The 25,524-nt window shown below is 36.9% G+C and overlaps 1 protein-coding gene across 1 annotated transcript in view; it reads right to left on the bottom strand.

The window, feature by feature from the left end:
- CSN2 (casein beta) overlaps positions 1-25,524 on the bottom strand; it is a gene marked incomplete at both ends in the record, with an annotated part of 76,606 nt that overhangs the window by 24,973 nt on the left and 26,109 nt on the right. Inside the window, 6 exons of the mRNA XM_080655742.1 lie at positions 14,914-15,444; positions 16,768-16,809; positions 18,463-18,486; positions 19,722-19,748; positions 20,110-20,136; positions 20,797-20,859. Coding sequence (XP_080511868.1) covers positions 14,914-15,444; positions 16,768-16,809; positions 18,463-18,486; positions 19,722-19,748; positions 20,110-20,136; positions 20,797-20,859 — 714 coding nt within the window. The remainder of the gene's footprint in view (positions 1-14,913; positions 15,445-16,767; positions 16,810-18,462; positions 18,487-19,721; positions 19,749-20,109; positions 20,137-20,796; positions 20,860-25,524) is intronic.

Genomic DNA, 25,524 nt, shown 5'->3' with positions numbered 1-25,524 from the left:
CACAGCAGGTCCTCACAGCCAATTGGCCTGGAGGTCAATTCCTCCCAGTGTACCAACAGCAATCAAGGCTTAACTACACCAAGACTTTGCACTCAGCCCACAAAGGGGTGTACCAAAGGCGTCCACCTCAGGTGATTGGGGAGGCTGAGCTACTGGCCCCTATAGGTCACCTACCACACAAAGCCACTCCATCAACACAAGGAAGCAGCAAAATGCGGAGACAAAGAAACATGTCACGAATGAGAGAAATGGAGGAAAGCAAACTACTGGACGACATAGAGTTCAGAACCACATTTATAAGGTTACTCAAGAATCTTCTAAAAACCACCGAGAAACTTGATGAGACCTCCAAGGAGCTTAGTGAGACTTTCAAGGACCTTAATGAGAATGCCAAAAAAATGGAAAAGGACCAGTCAGAAATTAAGCATACACTGTCTGAAATAAAGAATATACAGAAACTCAACTGTAGATCAACGTACCCCAAGAATCAAACCAAAGATCTGAAATATGAGAAAACAAAAAACACCCAACCAGAAAAACAAAAAGAAAAAATCCAAAAATATGAAGATAGTGTAAGGAGCCTCTGGGACAACTTTAGTCATACCAACATCCGAATTTTGGGGGTGCCAGAAGAAGAGAGAGAGCAAAATATTGAAAACCTATTAGAAGAAATAATGACAGAAAACTTTCCCTACCTGGTGAAAGAAATAGACTTACAAGTTCAGAAAGCACACAGAACCCCATACAAGAGGAATCCAAAGAGGACCACACCAAGACACATCATAATTAAAATGCCAAGGGCAAAAGACAAAGAGAGAATCTTGAAAGCAGCAAGAGAAAAACGGTTAGTTACCTACAAGGGAGCACCCATACGATTGTCAGCTGATTTCTCAGCAGAAACTATGCAGGCCAGAAGGGAGTGGCAAGAAATATTCAAAGTGATGAACAGCAAGAACCTACAACCAAGATTACTCTACCCAGCAAAGCTATGATTCAGAGTTGAAGGTCAGATAAAGAGCTTCACAGACAAGAAAAAGCTAAAGGAGTTCATCACCACAAATCCAGGATTACATGAAATGCTGAAGGGTGTTCTTTAAGAAGAAGAAGAAGAAGAAAAAGGTAAAGATAAAAATTATGAACAACAAAATGACATCAAATACATACCTACCAACAAGTGAATCTAAAAATCAAGTGAATAAAAAATCTGAAGAACAGAATAGACTGGTGAATATAATAGAATCAGGGACATAGAAAGGGAGTGGACTGACAATTCTCAGCGGGGAGGGGGTGTGAGGGGTGCGGGAAGAGATTGGACAAAAAGCTTACACCTATGGATGAAGACAGTGGTGGGGGGTAAGGGCATGGGGTGGGGTGGGGAATCAGGTGGAGGGGAGCTATGGGGGAAAAAAAGAGGAACACCTGTAATAATCTGAACAATAAAGATTTATTTAAAAAAAAAATAAAGCAAGTAGGAGTTTGAAGAGATAGTAAGGTCATTATAAGTAGAGATTGAGATGTAACAATTCCACCTAACCTGGAATTAGCAAATTCCTTCTAAATTAAAGGATGGGCAATGTAGGAGCTTGGAGGTAATATTTTAAGAATATTTAAAACATCTTTAATGGTTAGCTATAGTCAGTGGCTCCACCTGTATTATAAAACATGATTGTCAACCAAGTGTATAACTGTAAATGTTTTCTTACTTTTCTCTTCTTTTACAAAATTTTAATTCAAAAGGTTAAATCCTATCTAAAATTTTGAAAAATCAAACATGTAAATGATATACAAGTTCCTACCAACTGTAACTCCTCTGTTTCTAATGGAAATAATTGTGACTAAATAAACTGATGAACAAAATAGATCCAGAGACATAGAAGCATGGAACAGCCTGTGGAATCTCAGAGGGAAGCAGAGGGTGGGTGGGTTGGCAGGAAGAGATTAAACAAAGAACTTATATGCATAACCCATAGACATATACAATCGTGTGGTGAGAACCTGGGGTGGGCTGGAGGTTTAGGCTAGAAGGAGTCAATGGGGAAAAAAAGGAGTCATCTGTAATACTTTCAACAACAAAGAATTATAGAAAAAAATTATTGTGAAATATTTGTACTGTTATTGTCTCAACTCTTTGCAATTTTATCTTTTTAGGAAGGATATTACCCATATCCACCCAATTATCCACAGTATCCACCCAATTATTCATATCCAAATCCATATCCAAATGAAGAAAAGTAGTAAGCACAGGACAGATGACAGAGGTAAGTCGCATCTAGTGACATATTTTGCTCTCCAGAAATTTCATTGGTGAGAATTAAAACAAAAATAAATAAAATGTAGCCATCAAACCCCAAACAGACCAGTTTGAGCATTATAGTTAGGTATAGCTTTCCTAAAGTGCATTTATTCCTCCAAGTGTTTCTAAAGGAAAAGTTCTGTGCTGGTGTGGTTTGAGGTGGGCTTTTAGGATGGGAACCCTGGTGATAGTATCCTGGTTGGGACAACTACCAGTTTCATGACCTTGAACTATTTCTAATCTTTTCTATGGAATAACAGGTATTATTGTATGTGCCCTCTTCATAGAATTGGTGAGAGTATTTAAAGACATATTCCATCAATGCCCATGATTAAAGTTGTATGTGATTGTGACTATACCATGCCCTGCATTAAGTCTGTGCTGCATATAGTTTAAAATATGACCTTCAACAATGTAATCTTTGGTGCAGGGGCACAAACATAAGCAGGAACTTGTTAGAAAGTTAGAGTGTGAAGCCCCACCCAAGACCTATTCAATCAGAATCTGTATTTTAATAAGGTTCTTATTTGATTCATAATACAATAAAGTTTGAGAAACTTAACATTGGGATGCTGATGAGCAATTAGGATGGAGCTCTAGTATAGTTAAAATGGGAATATGAGGAACTATTATAAATTTACTCTTAAAAAGTCCATTTTATCTCAAACCACATTAAGTATTACAAATTCCATGGAAGATTAAATAAAGCAGTTCTACAATTTGAAGCTGAAACAATTCCAAGAGATTTCAATTATTTTTGAATACACATGCATAATTTATTCAAGCCAAACTCCAATTACTGGCAGGGCAGAGTCTGAGCTTACTCCCTAGGCTGTAATAGCTGAACATAACTGATTAAAAGGGTCAAGGGTTCAATTCTCGGTCAGAGCACATATCTAAGTGAATATTAAAAAGTTAAAAATATACATATATATATTTTGGAGAGAGAAATATGGATGAATTGTGTTCACTATTCAAGAGAAGGGGCAGGCAAACTGAGATAGGCTGGTGATAGACTTAAAAGAAATAGGAGAAAGAAAACTAAGAAAAAATCAGTAGGTTTCATAATGGATTGAATAAAAAATGAAACCAGGGAAGGGGAAAAGGAGAAATGGATGCAAGTTCCATTTAGCACATAAAAATGTTGAGCAAATATGCCTTTCAGAAAAGAAACAATTTTCTCCTGTTGTCCCTCCCTTGTTTTGGTTTGGTTTTTCAGAGACTTTTGTGCCTATGTTTTGCTTGGCTTATGTAGGGGAGGTTAAAAAAGATCATTTGGCTTTGTTAATTTTGAAAGTGAATAGCGTTCAAATTCAAAAGCCACATGCACTCACATGCAGAACTGAACCTCATGTGAGAAGTGACAAGTGGGGAAAAACAACCATAAAAGCTTACTCAATAATGTTTCATTCTTTGTTCAATGTTTCTTAAAACACTTAAATATGTAAAAGAAAAAAATCATAGCTTGGTGCATATACTGTAATTAGTTTGGCTATGAGATTTAAAGACATGGAAATAAGGAATTCTTTGAAAGACACAACTGGAAATAAATCCTGGTTCTTGTGACACTGTTTTGGGAATTAGGGATGCAGCTGAAATTTGTATGCATTTACTCATCAGATATTTGTGGACCACATGGTGAGCATGCAATGAGATAGCACTGGGAATATAAATACCTTTAAGCCAGAGTCTCTGCAGTGGACAGCTTATTGTCTAGTCATGAAGATGGATATAAAGCCAGCCATCATCAGCCAGAATATCATTTAACAAGGCAGTGATGTGACTGGATGTGTTATTGCGGCCTATTGCACAAGCCACAGTATGGCCAGTAGGGTGAGGGGAGTATTGACAGACCATAAACAAGTTCACTGGGGAACTAGCACAGTAATTTAAGATGGGAAATAAGAGCTACAACTAAGAAAGACATAGCAGAGAGAGCAGTAATTTATTCTAAATTGGAATCTGATGATATAACTACTTCAGAATCATTTTAATAAAGATTTTTTATCAGAATAATTTTAACCAAGGCACTGTTTTGGGTCAAGCAACCTTTGTCGTGTCAAGTAAAAACTTTTCAAAACATAGACAAGGAAATACTTTATTCTAAGCAAAGATCTTTGCTATGAGGAGGTCGTTTGAATCTCAGAAATCTGCAAGTGTCTCAAAATGAAACAGAAAAGGACTTTTTTTCTTTTTCCTACATGGTAGAGAGAAGTAAGCAAAGATTAGCATAAGCTTTAAGGGAAAAGTGAGCTAACATGGGGAAATGACCAGTAGGAAAAAGTGTCCACTGTAGTCAGCAGACCTTCAGGATAAGCTGATAGAGGGGTGTAATTCCTTTTTCAGTGCTTGTTCAAGTTTTGGGACAAGCAGAAGGTTAGAGCAACCTGACTGTCATTTGGTAGGGGTAACAAAAGTTCAACTGTGAGCAAGTAGGGGGTAACAAAAGCACAACTATGAACAGCTGGTTAACACAAAGAAATAGATGTAGATATAATTCAAAAACTGGAAAGCATACTGGAATTAGCAATAAGGTGGTCTGTTGTTTAATAAAAAACATTTTCTCTTTATCTACAGGCTTGGTGAGAAGTCTTCTTTGCTCTCTCCTCATGATGATTCTTCTTTACTCAAAAATCCTTTGGTATATCTAGCAACGTATTATCAGCCTGTTTATAATAAATACATCCAAAGTGCCTCAAAAGGCATATTTTATTGAACAATTTAAAGTGTAGGGTATTATTTGTATTCCACAATGCATTATATTGGAATTTAAAAATAATTTGACCCAAAAGTAATGTTTCTGTCTACAAATTTCAGCTTTAAAAAAAAAAGAAAAAAAAACAAGCAAAAAATATCAGCAACCAAAGGAAAAGTCAATCAAGTAGTAGTGTTACATGAACAACACAAATCTGAGACCAATGATCAATAGTTGTAACACAGTAGTAATGATATTCTCTGGACTGTTGGATTGTTTTCTAATTTGTTCTCTTGTTAAAATACCATAAAATTAAAAAAAAAACTTTGCATGCACAATAAATTGATCTATGAAGCACGTGTCGGATATCCCATTGTATTTATTTCCTAGCTCTGCCAAAACAAAGTACCATAACTGGTGGCTAAGAAGCAACAGCAGAGCCTTGCTCTTTGTGACAGCTCTAGCATATCATTCATCTTTTCCTCTTCCTAGTTTCTGGCATTTATTGGCAATCCTGACATTCCCTGGTTTGTAAACAGCAATCTCTGCCTCTGTTGTCACAAAACTGTCTTCTCCCTCTTTGTCTTTTCCTGTAATGACAACAGTCATATTAAACTCACGACACACACCTTACCCCCCGGAAAACCTTGTCTTAATTAATCACAACTGCAATTACCCATGTTTTCAAATAAGATCAATTTTTGAGGTATGAGGAGTTAAGACTTCAACATATCTTTGGGGAGGGACACAATTGAATATATAGCACCCATATTTGTTTTTATTCTCATTAACATTTTTACAACTATTATATACCAATATTGGCAATATTTTCTAGTCTATCAATATTTTTAACCAAAGAGGATGTTATTTTATAATCTTCTGGGACAATGATCATGGAAGAAAGCAGATCATAATAGAGCTGAAGAGCTATTCCAAGAGCAAGTAAATCACCTAGGCAATGACATTGTAATTGTGAAATGTTCTGTACTAAAAGAAAGTTTAATGCATGCAGTTTACATAAAATCACTAGAGTAATAAGCAAAATGTTGTCTTTAGTCATATTTGTAAGGAAAGCTAATTCACTTTTAGCAGGTAGCTGGAGAGAAAATCTCAGCTATGCAATGGTTGTAAATATTGGCAGCTAAAATCTACAAAGTACAGTCTATTATAACTTTTATGAGATTGAAAGTTTTATCAACAAAATTCATGAAAACATATCTTTACTCTTCTTTTAAAAAGCAGCCAAATTAAAGGCCAATCTCCATTCTGCAGAGGTTTGCACAGAAGAGAGAGAGCAACTTCTGAAACTAAAGACATTGGAAGGGAACAGTGGGACCGTACCAAGGCTCTGATGCTGAGGCAAGAATGTAAGAGTGAAGAGAGGTTGGTAGAATGCAGAGTTACATGTCCTGTGTGCTGTCTCCTGAACTGCCTTATGACCCTCCAGTTTACACACTTTGCATGTAAAAGGCAGTTGAAATTTAACAAATCCAAAATGGAACTCTGTGTTGTACCCTCATCTTGTCTCAGTTAATTTTGCCCTGCATTTCGCAGTTTCAAAACCCAAGAATAATCATTGTCTTTTTACTCCTCTGTCCTTCGATTGGCCCTGCCTCTAATATTAACAATCATATAGTTGATTCAATATATATATAGTTGATTAACTTCTCAACTCACTATTTGTGACCACAGTGAGTTTATTTATAAAGAAGTTCAAGTACAGCATGGTTTCAAAGTATGTATGTTTTTATTTTTTTTAATATATTTTTATTGGTTTTAGAGAGGAAGAGAGAGGGAGTGAGAGATAAAAATATCAATCATGAGAGAGAACCACTGATCAGCTACCTCCTGCATGCCCCCTACTGGAGATTGAGCTCGCAACCTGGGCATGTGCCCTTGACCAGAATCAAACCCAGGACTCTTCAGTCCATAGGCTGATGCTCTATCCACTGAGCAAAACCAGCTAGGGCCAAAATATGTATGTTTTTAAAAGGCAGAGTTCATATAGATGTTAATTAGACATTATTCATGAAATTAGGCCTTGACAAATGACTTTGCTTTGTGGTTTTCTTTTGGAAGAGGCTAGATGCAAATGTTAGCTTTTAAACATCCTGTCAATGCCCCACCACTCAAAGAGCTAGCCTTACATGCATATAAATGTTCAAGTGCTTCAGACGATTCTATCCCTTTGTGGTGACATGATTCTGGCCACGTAACTTAACCTAGGTGATCCCCATTTTACCTTCTGTGGTGATATCTTGCAGGAGTTGCTGGAAGAATTAGTGCAATAACAAATATAAGGCACCTACAGAATCAATACCCAACACAGAGCAAATACTTAAACATGGCAACCAAAATGATGTTCACTTTCTATGCTTAGGGGTTACTTTCCCACAACTAATTATTAAATCTTTGCACAATCTTATTGAATCTGGTCCTATTACATCCAGATAAAGAATGCAATATCAAACATAATTAAGTTGCTTATTCCAAATTATACATCAGTAAACTGTAAGAAAAAAAAATCAATATTTAGCTTATTAGATTCCAAAGCTCGTGATATTATAATAATTTCACATTGCCTGTTTTAGTTACCTATAGATACTATAACAAATTACCAGAAACCTAGTAGCAAAAAATTTTAATAAAAATTTAGAAACATGGTGTTGAGATAAGAATTAGATTAAGTATACCCCAGGAGTCCATCACCACCATAAAGGCCAGAGACATGTCCATCTTTTGCCAAAATTTCCTCCCACTCCCTTGATTATTATTATATTATGTGAATGTATATAATAAGAACATTTATCATAAAATCTACCCTTTTAGAAAATCTTAAGTATGTGATGCAGTATTGTTAGCTATAGGAGCTTTATTGTACAGTAGGTCTCTAGAACTTATTTACCTTACACAAGGTAAGCTTTGTACCTCTGACCATCACCACCCTATTTTCCCTGCACTGTGCCCCCTGGCAACTTCCATTCTACTCTATGCATCTATGACTATGACAATTTTAGATTCTACATATAAATGAGATCATAAAATATTGTTCTTTCTATGTCTGGCTTATTTCAATTAGTATAATATCCTCAGGTCCATCCATGTTGTTCCAGATGGCAGAATTCCTCATGTTTAAAGGTAAATAATATTTTATTTTATGTATATACCACAGATGCAAATGTTCTACCATATCCTGATGCTTATTTTTCAAATTTCAACCCGATAAGGCTAAAACCATGCATTTCACAATTTCATTATCCAGCTATTCCACAGTTCCTGAGGAAACCAGGTCCTATGCCCTATGACTGAATTCCATTCAAGTCAGAAGCTAAAAGATGATCTGCATTGGCGAAGTACCACACACAGTGAAGAAGAAGCAGGTGGGCCAGGCATGGTGTTAAATGTAACATACATTTCAAGTTTATAGAGCAACAAACATGCACTTAGAAAAACTCACATAAAATGAATTATTACAAAGCAAATATATAAACAAGGTTAATAGAAAGAATATCACTAGCACCAGAGAGCACCCCCTTATGTTCCCTATCAAGATCTATCTCCCTCAGATAGATACTAGTCTAATTTACTTCACTAGAAATTAGTATTGTATAGATTCCAATAGAGATTATTTATGATGTGTGAACTCTATTATATTTTGTGTCTGGTTACTGCCGTTCAATAATATTTATATAAAATTCATCCTCATTGGTTTGTGTGGCAGTTGCTCACTCATGTTTGTGTGACAATATAAGATTCCATTCTATTGTATATTACAATTTATTTATACAAAACACTGTGGATTTATATTAGCATTGATTTTAGTTTAAGATTTTAAGAATAATACTGCTAAGAACTTTGGATACATATATTTAGTGCACATATACATTATTTCATTTTTTTAAATATATTTTTATTGATTTCAGAGAGGAAGGGAGAGGAAGAGAGAGATAGAAACATCAATGGGGATGTTTCCCACAACCTGGCATGTGCCCTTGACTGGAATCAAACCTGGGACCCTTCAGTGTGCAGGCTGACCATCCCCTGAGCCAAACCAGCCAGGGCACATTATTTCTATTTGCTATATACCTGAGTGGAACCACTAGTCATGAAATATGCAAAGATTTATCTTAGACACAGACTGACACTGCTTTATAAGGTATTTGTTCCAGTTTACATTTTCATCATCATGGCTTAGCATTCATTTTGTTTGTTTTCTATTATTTATTTGTTTGTTTGTTTATGCCTACTGAGGATTTTTTTTCTATTACTTTTTCAGAGAAAGTGGAAGGGAGAGAGGGGGATAGAGAGAGAGACAGAGTGTGTATGAGAGAGAAATATCTATGTGAGAAAGAGAGATGGACAGGCTGCCTTTTGCACCCCACCCCCAAAAGGTGTGGGGAGCCAATTGAAACTCAGGAACATGCCCTTCACCTGGAATCAAACCTGTAGCCCTTTGGTGCACAGGCCTACCTATATATACTGAGCAACACCTGCCCAGGCTCCTTTAGTTTGTTTTTGCAAACACTTGGTAGGGCCATTTTTGTTGTTGTTCATTTTAGTCTTTCAAATGTGTGTCATGATATTATATAACAGCTTTAATTTGCATGTTTAGTATATTTTCATACATTTATTGGCCAATAAGATATTCTCCTTTTGTGAAGTGTCTATTCAAATGAATCTATTACCCATATCCTATCAGTTATCTTTCTTATTGAAATATGCTCAATTAAATTTAAGCAAGTTAGAGAATGGATCAAAATGAAGAGTTATGCTTGGCCAAGCCAGGTTTGTGATATTAATTAGATATTCAGGTGTGGAGTCCAAGAAGGCCAGTAGAATTTATGAGTTTGGAGATGAGGATAGAAGTAAGTTTGAAGATATACATTTAGATGCTCCCAGATGATGGATGGATTAAAATCATGAAACTAAACAATATCAGCAAGATAAGGCTAACACCTAGGGTATTTTAATGCTAAAAGTTTTGGAAAAGGAAATATCAGAAGGGATACCGCAAAAAAATGGCTAGTTAGTTGAGAGAGAAGCCAAGGGTTTAACAGTTTAGGATGTCAATGAAGAGAAGTCTGATATTTCAAAAAAGTAAGGATGATCAAGTCTACCAAATTGCACTGAGAAGATGGTTAACATGAACACAATTTATCAATAAGAAAGTTGTTGGGGGAGACCCAAGATGGCGGCCGATGGGATGGCAGACTGCAAGATAGTGTGTGAGTGAGAGAGCAAAAGAGAGTGTGTGGATGTGTGGGGAGTGTCTATATTTGTGAGTGAGGGACAGTTATATTCCACAGGACTGTTGGGGACTGGCGGACCAGGTTCCCCTGCCCGGGCAGCCTCCACTACTGCTGAAATTTCTCACAGAGCGGCTGGCTCTATGCAGAGACCTCACCATCTTGAAGGGGAGAGCAGCTGTGATCAGAAGCCCAGCCTTACCTTCAACCAGGAAGACCTCAGATACCCGCCAAGACCCTACAACCACAATGCTCAAGGACCAGCTGCCTCAGCTGCGAACCCACAGACATTGAGACTCCAGCCTCCAGGCACCTAAAAAGTTTGTCCAGGGGAGACAAGGTGGCAGCTGAATACGCAGACTGGTCCTGCGCCTTCTCACAGAGCATATAGAAGGAACAGCTGAATCAAATAACACTCACCCGGAATTGGCTAATTAAACACAGCTGATGAGACAATTTGTGAACAGAAAGGTCAGAGATCGCCTGGAGAGAGGAGAGAAAAAGCTACATACCAGACACCCTGAGAGGAGCGAACATGGGAGAAAAAGAAACAGCTCCCATATGAAAGAAAAGGAGGAATCACCAGAAAAAGAAGTAAATGAAATGAAATGAAGGCAAGCAATTTGTCAGGGAAAGAGGTCAGAGCAATGATCATAAGGATGCTGAAAAGATAGGAAGACAAATTCAACGATATGTGTAAGAATCAAGAGGAAATGAAGAAGAACCAAGAAGAAATGAAGAATGACATCACTGCAATAAAGAACACAATAGAAAGCATCAACAGTAGACTAGAAGAAGCAAAGGACCACATCAGTGAGCTAGAAGGCAAGGTAGGAAAAAATACCCAAGCAGAGCAGAAACTAGAAAAAAAAAACACCTTAAAAAACAGGAGGAGAGCCTAAGGGAACTATAGAACAACACAAAAGGAAACAACTTCTGCATATTAGAGGTGCCAGAAGGAGAGGAAACTGAGCAAGGAATAGAAAACCTGTTTGAAGAAGTAATCACAGAAAACACCAACGACAAAGTAAGAATCTTAAAGGCTGCCAGAGAGAGACAGAAAGTTACCTACAAGGGATCTCCCATCAGACTATCAACTGATTTCTCAACAGAAACACATCAGGCCAGAAGGGAATTGAATGAAATATACAAAATCATGCAAAGCAAGGGTCTGAATCCAAGAATACTGTACCCAACAAGGCTATCAATCGAAGTTGAGGGTGAAATCAGGAGCTTCACATACAAACAAGGATTAAGAGAATTTATTACCACCAAACCAGCAATGCAAGAAATGTTAAAGGGTCTGCGGCAAAAAGAAGATATAGGAAGGGAAGAAGGAACACAGGCATAAAGAATAAAAATGGCAACAAACAAGTTCTTGTCAATAATAACTTTACATGTAAATGGATTAAATATCCCAATCAAAAGACGTGGATAGCTGAATGGATAAGAAATCATGACCCATATATCTGCTGTCTACAAGAAACCTACCTCAGAACAAAGGACTCACACAGACTGATGGTAAAGGGATGGAAAAAGGTTTTTCAGACAAATGGAAATGAAAAAATAAAGCTGCGGTAGCAATACTTATATTTGACAAATTAGACCTCAAAGTGAAGGCCATAACAAGAGATAAGGAAGGTCACTTCATAATACTAAAGGGATCAATTCAACAAAGAGATATAACTCTGGTAATCATATATGCACCCAATACAGGAGCACCCAAATACATAAAAAAAAACAAAAACAACTCCTGGAGGATATCAAGGGAGAGATTGACAGCAATACAGTCATAGCAGGGGACTTTAATACCCCACTAACACTACTGGACAAATCCTCTAAACAAAAAATCAATAAAGAAACATCAATCCTAAATGACTCACTAGATCAGATGGAATTAATTGACATCTTCAGAAGATTTCACCCGAAAGCCACAGATTATACATTCTTCTCAAGTGCACATGGGTCATTTTCAAAGATAGACCACATATTGGGACACAGACAAAGTCTCTTCAAATCCAAGAAGATAGAAATCATATCAAGCATCATCTCAGATCACAATGGCATAAAATTAGAAATCAACTACAATAAACACAATGAAAAAATAAAATTGTTGGAAATCTTGAAAAAATAAGTGGTTTCAGTAGGGACAGATGCTTGATGGGAGCAGGTTAATCAGAGAATACATGTTTGGTTTGCATTTCATCTTGAAGGCTAGGAAAACATTGAGTATGCAGCAAAGAAGGAATAATTGATAGAGATGAATCATTGTGTACACTCAAGTGGACGGACCTGAGTGTGCAATGCAGGAGTTGGTAGAGGAATAATTCATCACAATGAAACAATTACTACACAGTCAGTGACAATGAATATCAGAGCTTTCTGTACATTTTTGGTTCTTGCACATTACTGGTAAAAATCACATAACCCACCTCTTACTGATTGTGGTATTGGTTATTGTTGCTCTGATATAAGTCAAGTCAGCAATATGGAGCAACAAGAAACACTTATCATGTACTGTGCAGTCCACTAATCATGTTCAAACTTCAATAAAATCCTTTGAATTGGCTCTTATGTAGATGTGGAAATTGAAGCTCTAAAAGATCAAGTAACTTTCAAAGCACAACTTAGTTGCTATGTTGCAGAGCTGTGAATCAGATTTCACATTTGAATCTTTTTTTCTAGGGTGACCATAGAATCTGACATCTCATGTTGAGTACTTTGGAGGGTGTAATAGTTAAACTGTGACTACGGGGATAACCAAGTCTTTTTAGAGCAAACCCAGCATATGATTATCTTTTCCCTCTACTTTTTAACATATTTTAATATTTAATTCAAAGCTTTCCATTTAATTTCAATCTTCCATGGCTATTTTTAACAACAGTAATAATCTAAAGTTAACATTAAACCAATTATGTTTAAAAATTTATAATAAAGACAGGAAAACTTAATATGCATAAAGAACTAATTTATTGAAATGACTGTTTAGGAAATAGTAATAATAAGTACAATTCCAGAAACTATTTAAATATATATTATTGATAGGGTTATGGACTTTCCAACACAAAATTGAAATTTGTGGTACTTTCTGAATTAAAATATGGAAAAGAGAAGTTATGAGTCAAATTAAAATGAATGTTATATAATAACAAATACATAAATACATTTTCATGTTTTGCATGTCGAATCATTTAAAAATGTTAATTTTTTGGATAGCAGTATACAAAGGTTGAAAAGATGCCACATTTCCAGTCGCAGTCAATTCTATGGAATAGAGAACAAATATAGAATTAGTTATGTTTTATTATATAACTGTACATGTCTCTCCATTTATAATTTTGGGGTGACTAACTCATTAGAGGAACTTTATTACCAATGCACCATGTTGTGCCCTATCTGGCATATAAAAGCCTTCTAAGACCAAAGAGCATCTCACTTGGAATTGTTTTGGTGAAATATCTAGTTTACCATAATAAGTAAAAATTGGTATCTCAAGAATCTCAAAGTTATAATCTCTCCCTTTTTTAATCTTCACACTAGGACTCAATAATTTTATTTGGCCTATGAATTAAAAGACAATATGTAAATTTTAAATGTGATAAAAACCATTAAATTTTAAGAAGCCTAAGGTAGAAATGAGAATGCAAGTAGATTGTTTTAAAAGTCATACATATTTACATAAAAGTAGAAGAAACCATTTTCAGTGTTACTGTGAAAATTATGTTAATCAAGCATAAGGATATAGGCACTTAAAAACAAACTATTCATATCTGTCAATAATGCAATTATATTTAATGATGCATAATTGCAGGTGAGTATATAATACTCAACTATTTGAATGTACATGACACATTGATAATAAATAATTAATTTTGTATATTGATGGAGTTTATCACTATCTTGGGCTTATTCAGGACAATGTAATGTAAAAATGTGTTAACTATAATCAGTCTAATCACCAACACTAAGAACTTACCAAATATGAGGGGCAAACATTAACTTCGAAATCCTCTTAAAACTTAAAAAAGAGAAAAATAAATAAATATACAATTAACTTCTTGGCTAGAACAATTCTTCTAAAAATTCAATCAATGTGGGAGTGGGTGAAGGTAGAAGAGGGTAAGAGGGGATAAATGGTGATAAAATTATAATTAGAAAAATAAAAATTTGGTGAATAATGAAATAAACATCTCACTCATGTGTCCTCTCATGTACATATATAACAAACAAGATGTGCATTAAAGCATGTAGAGAATAGATGTGCACAAGGAAAACTTCAAAACTGGAGAAAATTATAGAACTTTTCTATTCTACACTCAGATTCCCAAATTCAATTCTGTCTTTGGTACATTTCAATCCTCTTTAGCTATATTCTCTACACATCATTACATCAGAATCTCTGAAATAATTTCTTCTAAATATTCAGTATCTTCTACATAGATAATCAAAACAATTCTTTCCAAACATCTGCGAGTATTCTTAGACATTGGTACTTGGGGGGAAACAAGTTTTCTAGATTATTTTTTTGTGTAACTAGAATTGAGAATCCCTGATGTCAACTATGTGCATTAGGATGTCCATTAAATATTCATTTATTCTTTTATTCTGGATCTCTCATGTCTTCTACTATCATATACACATCACGAATGAAACAACAGAGTTAATAAAGTAGGACTTACTTGTTGTAAGTTGTGAACTGGGGCAATAGGTTGAGTCACAGGGTAGAATGCCTGGGTAGGGTCAAGCAGAAGCTCTTGGTTCAGCACAAGGGCTTGGGCAGGCATAGCTCTCTGGGGGTAGGTCAGCACTTGCTGGGAAAGAGGCAGGACTTTGGACTGAGGAAGGGAGACCAGGGGCTGAGTAGGAAGCATGGGAGTCTGAAAAACAGGCTGGGGGATCTGGGGCATCAAGGCCTGGAGCAGAGGCAAAGGGAGCTGTGCTTTGAGATCAGTGAGGTTTGGGATCTGGCGCTGAAGAAATGGCACTACTGGAGATTTAGGCAACTGCATCATCACATTGCGCTTAGGAATGATGGTCTCCTTAGTACTGGGGACTTCCATCACTTCAGGCTGAAGGAGAGGCAGCACCATAGCGGGCTGAGCAAGAGGCAGGATGTTTTGTGGAAGGACAGGGTAAGGGATGGGCTCAGCATAAGGATAGAAAAGAGGCTGTGGCTGGACAAGAGGGTGGATTTTGTCCTGGCGTTCATTCTGGAAAAAAAGAAAAAGAATCTTTGAGTCCATGATTCAGCTATAATTGTCATTCATGATGAATTAACCTTCTCTATTGAGGAATCCTGAGTGAAAGAGAGAAGGAAAAACTTTTAGCTGTGTTGGTAAATCATGTGAAAATGATTTAAACGCTCATTGCAGGATTTCTTATTAACCCACTCCTTTTGAGGGGGACCCAGATCAAACTGAAATCAATGTTTCAAGATTTCAAGCTTGTTTCTCCTTTCTGAGTTCCCTTCAATAATGTGGGTAGCTGTATAGTTTGGTAGTCAGAGGGCATGAACTTTTCAACATGGTGGAATAATATTAAACCAAATTGTTTTCATATAATGAAAGTTAATTTTAAAAAAGGCTTAGAGGAATGCTTCCAAGGTTTACTTCTGTGTGTTTTAATGAAAAGTAAATCTGAATTTGTGGTTTAATTGAAGGAGTTCCTCAAAACCAGCTAACTTCTAGCACTGCTTTCATTGGCTGATGGTCATTACTGTGAATCTTTAAAGAGGCATCTTTTTGTAAATTCATTTTTAGTTACAGAAATATTTGGTGTATGTTCCAAACTATAGCCATTGATAAAACAAGAAAGCTGAAATATTATAATCTGACAACTATGTTACCACACATGTAATTCAATTAAATAATTCTTTGTTGTCTAAGAAAACCTAATTTTAAGCAAGCTCTGCTACTTAATAACCTTGTGATATTGTCAGACAATTGTGTACTCAGTTGTTCTGTACCTCACTTCTCTCCTCTGTGTAATGCAAAGTCTTTTACAAACTGCATTCATCAATGTTAATATAAAATAGACAATTTTAAAGTAAATCATTGAGTGTTTACTGTGTGCCAGCTCATCAACCTTAGGGGATTATTAATATTCTCAGTTTATAGTTGAAGAAATGGAAGTGCAGAGAAACTTGGGGTCACAGTTATACAGCTGATCAATGATCAGATTCGGATTTGTGCCATATTTTCTACCCATTTCTTTCATCAGCCTATCTATCTTGGGAAAATAAGGTAACCTAGTTCCCAACCTGAACATATATCCAATAGTGTACATTTATGGAAAACAGGTGCACCATTAGTAAAGTGAGAAAAATCAATAATTATTCTTAGGTATTTAGTCTGTATTCTGTAAGTGGATTATGAGCTTAAAAATTCACTTTTGTCTTTAAAAATATTTATAATATTTTATTTCTTATGCTGGCAGCATTTTATTACAATTCTTTAGACTGAATAATGCACACCTTTTTGTATGGATTATATTTTATAATAATTTTTGAAATACACATATCATGAACAAATTACCTTTCTTTGTTGCTGTTTCTCATTTTCAAACTGCTTAGGTTTCTGCTAAAAACAAATAACATGAAAATAAATGGTATGATCTGTAAAAATTAAATGTAGGAAATTTTGAAAATATGTATATTTAAATATAAGTGTTTTACCTCCCCCCCACACACCTTATGTGGGATATACAACTGAAATTCATAGACACAATAGTATGGTGGTTATCAGAAAGAAGAGGGTTGGGAGTAAAGGATAAATGGGGTCAAAAAATGGTGACTGAAGATGATTTGACTTAGGGTGATGGGCACACAATGCTATACTGATCATGTATCATAGAAATGTACATTTGAAACCTATATGATCTTATTAACCAACTAGAGGCCCAGTGCATGAAATTCGTGCATGGGGGTGGGGGGTGTCCCTCAGCCCAGCCTGCACCCTCTCCAATCTGGGACCCCTCGAGGGATGTCCGACTGACCCTTTAGGCCTGATCCCTGGTAGGATCAGGCCTAAAGGGTCAGTCGGACATCCCTCTCACAATCCAGGGCTGCTGGCTCCCAACTGCTTGCCTGCCTACCTTCCTGATTGCCCTTAACCGCTTCTGCCTGCCAGCCTGATCACCCCCTAACCACTCCCCTGCCAGCCTGATTGATGCAGTCGGACATCCCTCTCACAATCCAGGACTGCTGGCTCCCAACTGCTCGCCTGCCTGCCTTCCTGATTGCCCTTAACCGCTTCTGCCTGCCAGCCTGATCACCCCCTAACCACTCCCCTGCCAGCCTGATTGATGCCTAACTGCTCCCCTGCTAGCCTGTTTTCCCCTAACTGCTGTCCCCTGCAGGCCTGGTCACCCCTAACTGCCCTCCCCTGCAGGCCTGGTCCCTCCCAACTGCCCTCCCTTGCTAGCCATCTTGTGGTGGCCATCTTGTGTCCACATGGGGGCAGGATCTTTGACCACATGGGGAAGCCTTCTTGTGTGTTGGAATGATGGTCAATCTACATATTACTCTTTTATTAGATAGGTAGAGGCCTGGTGCATGGGTGGGGGCCAGCTGGTTTGCCCTGAAGGGTGTCCCGGATCAGGGTGGGGTTCCCTTCGGGCATGGGGTGGCCTGGGCGAGGGGCCTGTGGTGGTTTGCAGGCCAGCCATGCCCCCTGGCAACCCAAGCAGAGGCCCTGGTATCTGGGGTTTATTTATCTTCTACAATTGAAACTTTGTAGCCTGGAGCAGAGCCAAGCTTTCTGCTTGCTCCGTGGCGGCAGCCATTTCTATTGGGATTTATGTATCTTCTGTAATTGAAACTTTGTAGCCTTAAGCGGAGGCCTGGGCCGGCCAGGGTGTGCGGAAAACTTGGCTTCCTCCATCTCTGGTGGCAACCCTAGCTTCCTGCTCTTTCCAGCTCCGTGGCTGCCGCCATTTCTGTTTGGATTTATGTACCTTCTATCATTGAAACTTTGTAGCCTTGAGTGGAGGCCTAGGCCGGCAAGGGCAGGCGGAAAGCTTGGCTTCCTCCATTGCCAGGGAAACCCAAGCCTCCCTCCTGCTCTCTGTGGCCGTAGCCATCTTGGTTGGGTTTATTTGCATATTTGCTCCTGATTGGCTTGTGGGCATGGCTTGTGGGTGTAGCGGAGTGATGGTTAACTTGCATATTACTCTTTTATTTGATAGGATGTCACTCCAATAAATTTAAGAAAATAAATAAATAGCTTTACCTTGTTGATGTGGGTAATGGATTCCTTCAGAAAAGTAAAAATAAAAGTAGGTTAAGTTACAATGGAATTTTTTTTTTTGCCAATATGAATAAGAAAATGAAGAAATTCAAGTTTAATGTGGACATCTTGCTAGATAATATTTAAAACACAGCATAATTACTGAAACTTATATGTTTCACTGTTTTGCACAAGCCTATTCTATAAAAAAGACAGATGAAAGCAGACAAGAAAGAAAAGGAAATTAGCAAACATAATACAACAAGCGGCATTTTATAGAAGCTAATTTTCCCTCTCACTATGTTCCCTTCCTATGACAACAAATGACCTCTAAGACACCATCTGATTTTAAAAGAATAAAATTCATTAGTAAGAAATTATAATGTGTTAATACATTCTGTTCATTATTCTTAGTTCATTTGTTATGTTCAGTCTTCAAATGAATTGTAAGAACTAAAATACTTTCCCTAAGGATCTGATAACCTTTAGGAAGAGATAAAGTAATCCAGGTACCATTTATCAGGTGACAGACCCCAAAAGTGGTGCAAGTGTGCATATCTGCCTGACTCTCCCAGACAGACTTAAGACTAAAACTAAGTCTCACTGTTTCTTATTTACTAAAATGACTATTGTAATGACAAAAATGTGTCCATTTGCATGTCTGCCCACCCCTATATTGGCATTCTTTCCTATGGGCAACTGCTTTTCAATTTGTAGCATAGCTCCTACTCAATGTTTAATCCACAGAAGATGCTCAAAAATGTCAAAACAGTGAATGAGGTCAGGGTGGAGAAAGCTCAAGACACACACAAAAAAGGGCTGTAGAGTTCACTTAAAAAAGGGGTGACAATACAAATAGCAGCTAGCATAGAAAGTGCTTGAACAGTGAATTCTGCAGGCATTTTACTTTGTTCTTAAACATATCATGGAAATTTACATTAGAATTCATATGTCAGAACTAGCTGCCATGACTTAAATGTCCTAAAGTAACACAATATAAGCAGGGGTGGGGAAACTTTTTTCTGACAAGGACAATTTGGATATTTACATCATCGTTTGGGGGCCATTTAAAATTATCAACTTAAAAATTAGCTGCTATATTTCGTACAACATTTAAATAACTCACCCCTAATGCCTTGGCAGGGCCAGACCAAATGATTTTCAGGCCTTATACTGCCTGAATTGTTCCTCACGCCTTTAAGAATATCTAGCAATTTACTCTTCCTGAATGGAAAATAGCCACAGAATGAACATTGTCTTACCTCACTGCTGGAAATGCTTTCTACAGCCTGTAAAGAAAAATACAAAATCAACAACTGGATCATCAAAGAATATTAATTTTTAATTTTTTTCTTTTTCAATTTGAGAGAGAAAGGAAGATATATATATATATATATATATATATATATATATATATAGAGAGAGAGAGAGAGAGAGAGAGAGAGAGAGAGAGAGAGAGAAAGAGAGAGAGAGAGACATCGATGTGGGAGAGAAACATGTATAAGTTGCCTCCTGTCCACCAAAACCAAGGGTCGAACCCACAACCTTTTGGTGTATGGGACAACCCTCCAATTAACTGAGCCATAATAGCCAGAGCAGAATGTTACTATTCATAGTTGGTAAATTTTTTCTCTAAATAAAATATCTTACCTCACTGGATACACTGACTTCTTTCTTCTGTAAAGAAGAAAAAAAAAACCATTTAGTTTCCATAGCTAACTCATTTTCTTACTTACTTTTTACCTTCTTTATGCAGAGCTATGTCCTTCACAAACTTAAGAAATAAAAAATGTATGTCTTCTGAAATCCTTTAAGTGCAATCATGTTTTATCTCTTTTATTCTTGATAACTCCACTGGTATAATTTTATTTTACCTGAGTGAAGAACAATTTTTCACGAGTAACAGAAAGGGAGTTATTTGAATTTGTATCAAACACTTCATTATGGTTACAAAATGTTTATGAATATGACTACTGTCTTATGCTTCACTTTCTGGATTTCTTTGAGTAGACCCAGGTAGGATTTGGCCCAGGGTAAGAGGTACATTCATTTCATCACTGATATGTTTATCTAGATTGCACATGCATGCAATTGTATTTGTGTAATATTACTCTTTTTTATTGTTTTCTTCTTTTGGCTGATACTTATTGGTTTGTTTGTTTTTTAGGGACTAGTTTCCCAGTGGTGTAGAAAACATTTAACCAAGCTTTATGGTCCTATAGGACTCTATTGAAATAATGGATGAATGTCAGTGATTTCTTAGAAGTTAACAAAAAAATCTATTTAAATTTAGCTTTATATGTGCATTTAATGTTAATCACTTAGAGTTTTTCTTACCTCCCATGCAAGAGCAAGGGCCACGAGGCAGGCAAGGATGAGGACCTTCATGGCTCTCAAGTCCTGTGAAAGGGAAAATGAGGAAATGGTATTATAGTTGTCAGTCTAACATATTTTCTTGTTTAGGTAGGATTACTTTTTTAAAAAGAAACTAAAAACAAAGTAAGAGTAAAATATTTTCATTTTAGAAAAAATACTAACAGAAGTTTTATCATACACCAAAGGCAAAATCTACAATGGCAACTTGGTCTTACATATCAATTTTATAATTTAATGCCAGCCATTCAGATTTTTTTCAGCTATCAGCTATACCCTACCTCACTCTTTTTTGTCTCCTTTACAATACAGTGTGTTTTTTTGAAAGATAGAAAGAAGCTTTAAATTTTTATATTAAACTTTATTAATTGATTCATTTATTCAAAATGAGTAATATTTATTTTGCATCCTTAAATGCCCGATGCTGTCTGGGGTCTTGATTTAAAGTAATGGAACAAAATATTAAGGTCTCAGCCCTAATAAATCCTCATATCTGTTGGGAAAATACTGATTAAAGAAAGTATATACATAGAAGATCTTTGTTTAATCATATGTCCTTATTTCTAGCAAGACTAAGATCTTTGTTTGAGCATTTCATTATTTGCTCCACTATCCAGATGTTTCTTGAACTGAAAGGTTTCTTTTTTCTCCATGTGTACCCACTACACAGTCTACATCCTCATATTCCTAATGATGTCTCTTCTCCTTTGTGACATATAACTTTATAGATCATATAACATGTCCTTTCTTTTTTCTGTAATCATTTGATGATTTATCCAAGGATCAGATTCTATTGCCCAGTCCCTATTGTAGACAACTCCTTCTTGTAGCATAACATAAACTATTTGTTAACATTTTTGACCAAAATGTATTCAATGCTTGACTTTGTTCCATCTCTATAATTTCTTGTAAAAAAATATTATTTGTCCTACCAATACACCTTGACATATAATCTTCAATTTATAAACAGATTTATAAACTAAACTAGTGGCCTGGTGCACGAAATTCATGCACATTAAAAGGGAATTAATTAGAAGAAATATTTTAATATTGCTATTTGCCCTTTCTCTATAATAGAAGTGTCAGAGATGGAAGAAAATTAGTAAAATGTATATAAAATCTCCCTCCTGTCAGAGTCTGGGGTGCACTGCAGGACCTAGAGTCAAATCCCCGCCCACCACTTGCTCACACTTCGAAATTGCAGGAGACCCAGATCTGGCCGGCCCCACCACCGTTGTGTTAGACCCGACCTGGCCAGCCCCACCCCCACCAAGCCTCTCCAGGCAGGGGGTGCAGCCTCAGATTCCCCCGGCCAGTGTCGGGGCAAGGGGTGCAGCCTGAGGTCCCCTATCAAGCCCTGCCAGGCAGGGGCCATGGCCCCTGTCAAGCCCTGCCAGGCGAGGGGCATGGCCTGAGGTCCCCATCAAGCCCTGCTGGGAGGGGAGGGGATGCGGTGAGGTCCCCCAGCTTGGCGCTGGGGCAGGGGGTGTGGCATGAGGTCTTCCAGCCCAGCACCAGGGCAGATGGTACAGCCTGAGGTCCCCCATCAAGCCCTGCTGGGTGGGGGCCATGGCCTGAAGTCCCCCGTCAAGTCCTGCCAGGAGTGGGGCATGGCCTGAGGTCCCCATCAAGCCCTGCCGGGCGGGGGGTGCAGCCTGAGGTCCCTCGTCAAGACCCACTGGGCAGGAGGTGTGGCCTGAGGTCTTCCATCAAGCCCCACAGGGCGGGGAGCACAGCCTGAGGTCCCCTGTCAAGCCCCATGAGGGGGGGGGGCACAGCCTGAGGTCTCCCGTCAAGCCCAGCCCCTCCTCCCCCCCTGCAGTGTCACGTCAGTGCTGAATAGGGAGGACGCAAGCAGGCAGCATGACATTAGCCCTGGGGGCGGAAGTCCCCACCCACAGACTGGTTGTGACTGGGACACTGTAAAGGACAAATTAGCATATTTCCTCTTTATATGTATAGTTTTATAAACTATAAATATTTCCTGAAAAAAGGTTTCTAATTCATTAGAAAATATTCTTTTCTATCTTTTAATGTTGAAATATTTTTCTTTTGAAACAAAAATATATTTTCTAGCCTTTCCTTAAGGGTGCTATATAATTATTTTTAAAATTAATTTATTGTGGTGACATTGGTTAATAAAATTATATCTTTCAAGTGTACATTTCTATAGTACATCATCGGTGTTTTGCATTGTTTATTTACCAGCTAATGTCAAATCTCTTTCAACCACCATCTATACAATAAAAGGGTAATGTGCTAATTAGACTGGACATCTTCCAGACAAAGCCACTGTGGCGGGGGCTGAGGCAGAGGCAGTTAGGGGTGATCAGGCCTGCAGGGGAGAGCAGTTAGGGGATGATCAGGCTGGCAGGGGAGAGAAGTTAGGGAGCAATTAGGCTGGCAGGCAGGGGAGCAGGGAGGGGGCAATCAGGCCAGCAGGCAGAAGCAGTTAAAGGCAATCAGGCAGTCAGGCAGGTGAGCAGTTAGGAGCCAGCGGTCCCAGATTGTTAGAGAGATGTCCAACTGCCAGTTTAGGACTGGCAGTAGGACATCATTCAAGGATTTCCAGATTGGAGAGGGTGCAGGCCAGGCTGAGGGATCCCCCAGTGCATGAATTTCATGCACCGGGCTTCTAGTATATTATATTTGACTCCCTTTACCCTTAACTACCTCTCCCCATGTCTCTTTTCTTATGGTAACCACCATAGTGTTGTCTGTACCTATAAGGTTTTTTTGTTTGTCCTGTTTGTTTATTTGTTGACTTTAGTTTTATATCCTACATGTGAGTGAAATTACATAATTCTTGAATTTTTCTACCTGACTGATTTTGCTTAGCATAATATTCTCAAGATTCATTCATGTTCTTGCAAATCACTATTAATTTTACTTTGATTAAGACCTGTGTAAGTTTACAAATAATTTTTACTGGCAGACTTCAAAAAAGTGTTAGAGATTATTATGGTTATGAAAATCTCATTACATTTTCCAAATTTTATTATTAGCATTTTATATGCCATTTTTAAAGCCAGATTTCTTTATTAACTAATATATTCTAAGGTATGCTTTATTCAAATCTTTCTTTTGTTTTTGTTTCCAAGCCATTTGTATGTCTTCTAGAATTTCTTAAAAGTAAAACATTGTTTATTTTTAACTAAATTCTGTATTTCATGTCTATTTTTAAATTATTTTGAAATATTATAAATTGAATAAAGTGAGATAGTGCATGTTGTAAACAAATTTGATGAATATACTCTTCTAAAAATTATTCAAAAGCATTTCAAGTAGTACTTGTTCCCAAACAATTCCCATAATATCTTGACTGAATATGCCACTTCTATATCTACTTGGTGAATAAAGTTTTCCCAATAATTATTCCTATTCCCTTACATTAATTTAAACATATTTGCTTTAGTGACTGGGGTATGTTTAATAAAATTGGAAGACTTATTTAATTTAGAAAGGAGATTTTTAAGTTGTGTTTAATTGATTTAAATTTATTTATCTCAGAAAGAGACATTGATATGTTTTTCCATTTATTAATGCATTTATTGGTTTATTTTTGTATGTGCCCTAACCAAGAATAGAACCCTCAACCTTGGTATATTGGGACAACACTCTAACCAACTGATCTACCCAGTCAGAGCCTGAAAATTCATCTGTTAATATAAACTGTTAACTAACCTTGTATTAAAAAAAATTAATCACCATTATTATATTTTCTTCAACTCATTAAGCTTATGTAGTCATTATAATTTTTACCAAATCTTTATAAGCACTTTTACTATTTTCACATAACTTTTTAAAAATAATTTCAGTACTACATGAATACTTTTATTTCAAATACTATATTTAAAAAATTATATACATATACATATACATATATATATATATATATATATATATATATATATATATACTGAGTTTAAAATAAAGCAAAAAGGGGATACATCAAACTTATATCTTAAATTTATATCTTACCTTTCTTCAAAGTGGAGAACAAGAAGTGAAGAAAGAGCTTAGTGAATGATGGTCTATCTGCTTTTGTGGCTACTTATATACTATATTTAATGGCATGCTAATTTTATGGTTTGAAAAAATCAATAGGAGTTTCAATTCCAAGAAATCGGCATGATTAGAAAATGATTTCTGCCTAATATCTGTCCCCAGAAATACCCAGGAGCATTTTAACAAGGGAACAATTCACATCTGTAAAGGAAATCAGTCCAGGAAATGCAATTATCTAATAACTAAAGACAATTCTTAGAGGCAGTGACATTCTGGCTCAGAGCCCAAGTTATGAGACACAGGTTCCTAGCACTTGGTGGGTTGTTAAGATCTCAATTGTGGGGGAATGTTATATGAGAACCAGTGGTACACAGGGGCTTCACAAAGGCCACAATTTCTAACCGGAGCAGTTGTTAGTGCTTTATGCCACATTGGGAAAAAAATGACAAGGTAAGTCCATGATGGTAGCTTCATCATGTAAGTCAAATTACTCACTTCAGGGACACTTAATCTGGGAATAAAAAATCATTTCTTAAAACCATTACCTTGTACACAAGAGGATAAGCCTTTCTCTGTAAAGAAACATCCAAGAAAAGGAATCTGGATGGCTGGTATAAACAAAAAGAGAAGATGAATAAACATAATATATACTTTGAAATATAAGGTAGAAAAATTGAAATTAAA

This window comes from Plecotus auritus (assembly GCF_963455305.1).
Source record: "Plecotus auritus genome assembly, chromosome: 1".
Lineage (NCBI taxonomy): Eukaryota > Metazoa > Chordata > Mammalia > Chiroptera > Vespertilionidae > Plecotus > Plecotus auritus.
This window is presented reverse-complemented; position numbering and strand designations above follow the sequence as displayed.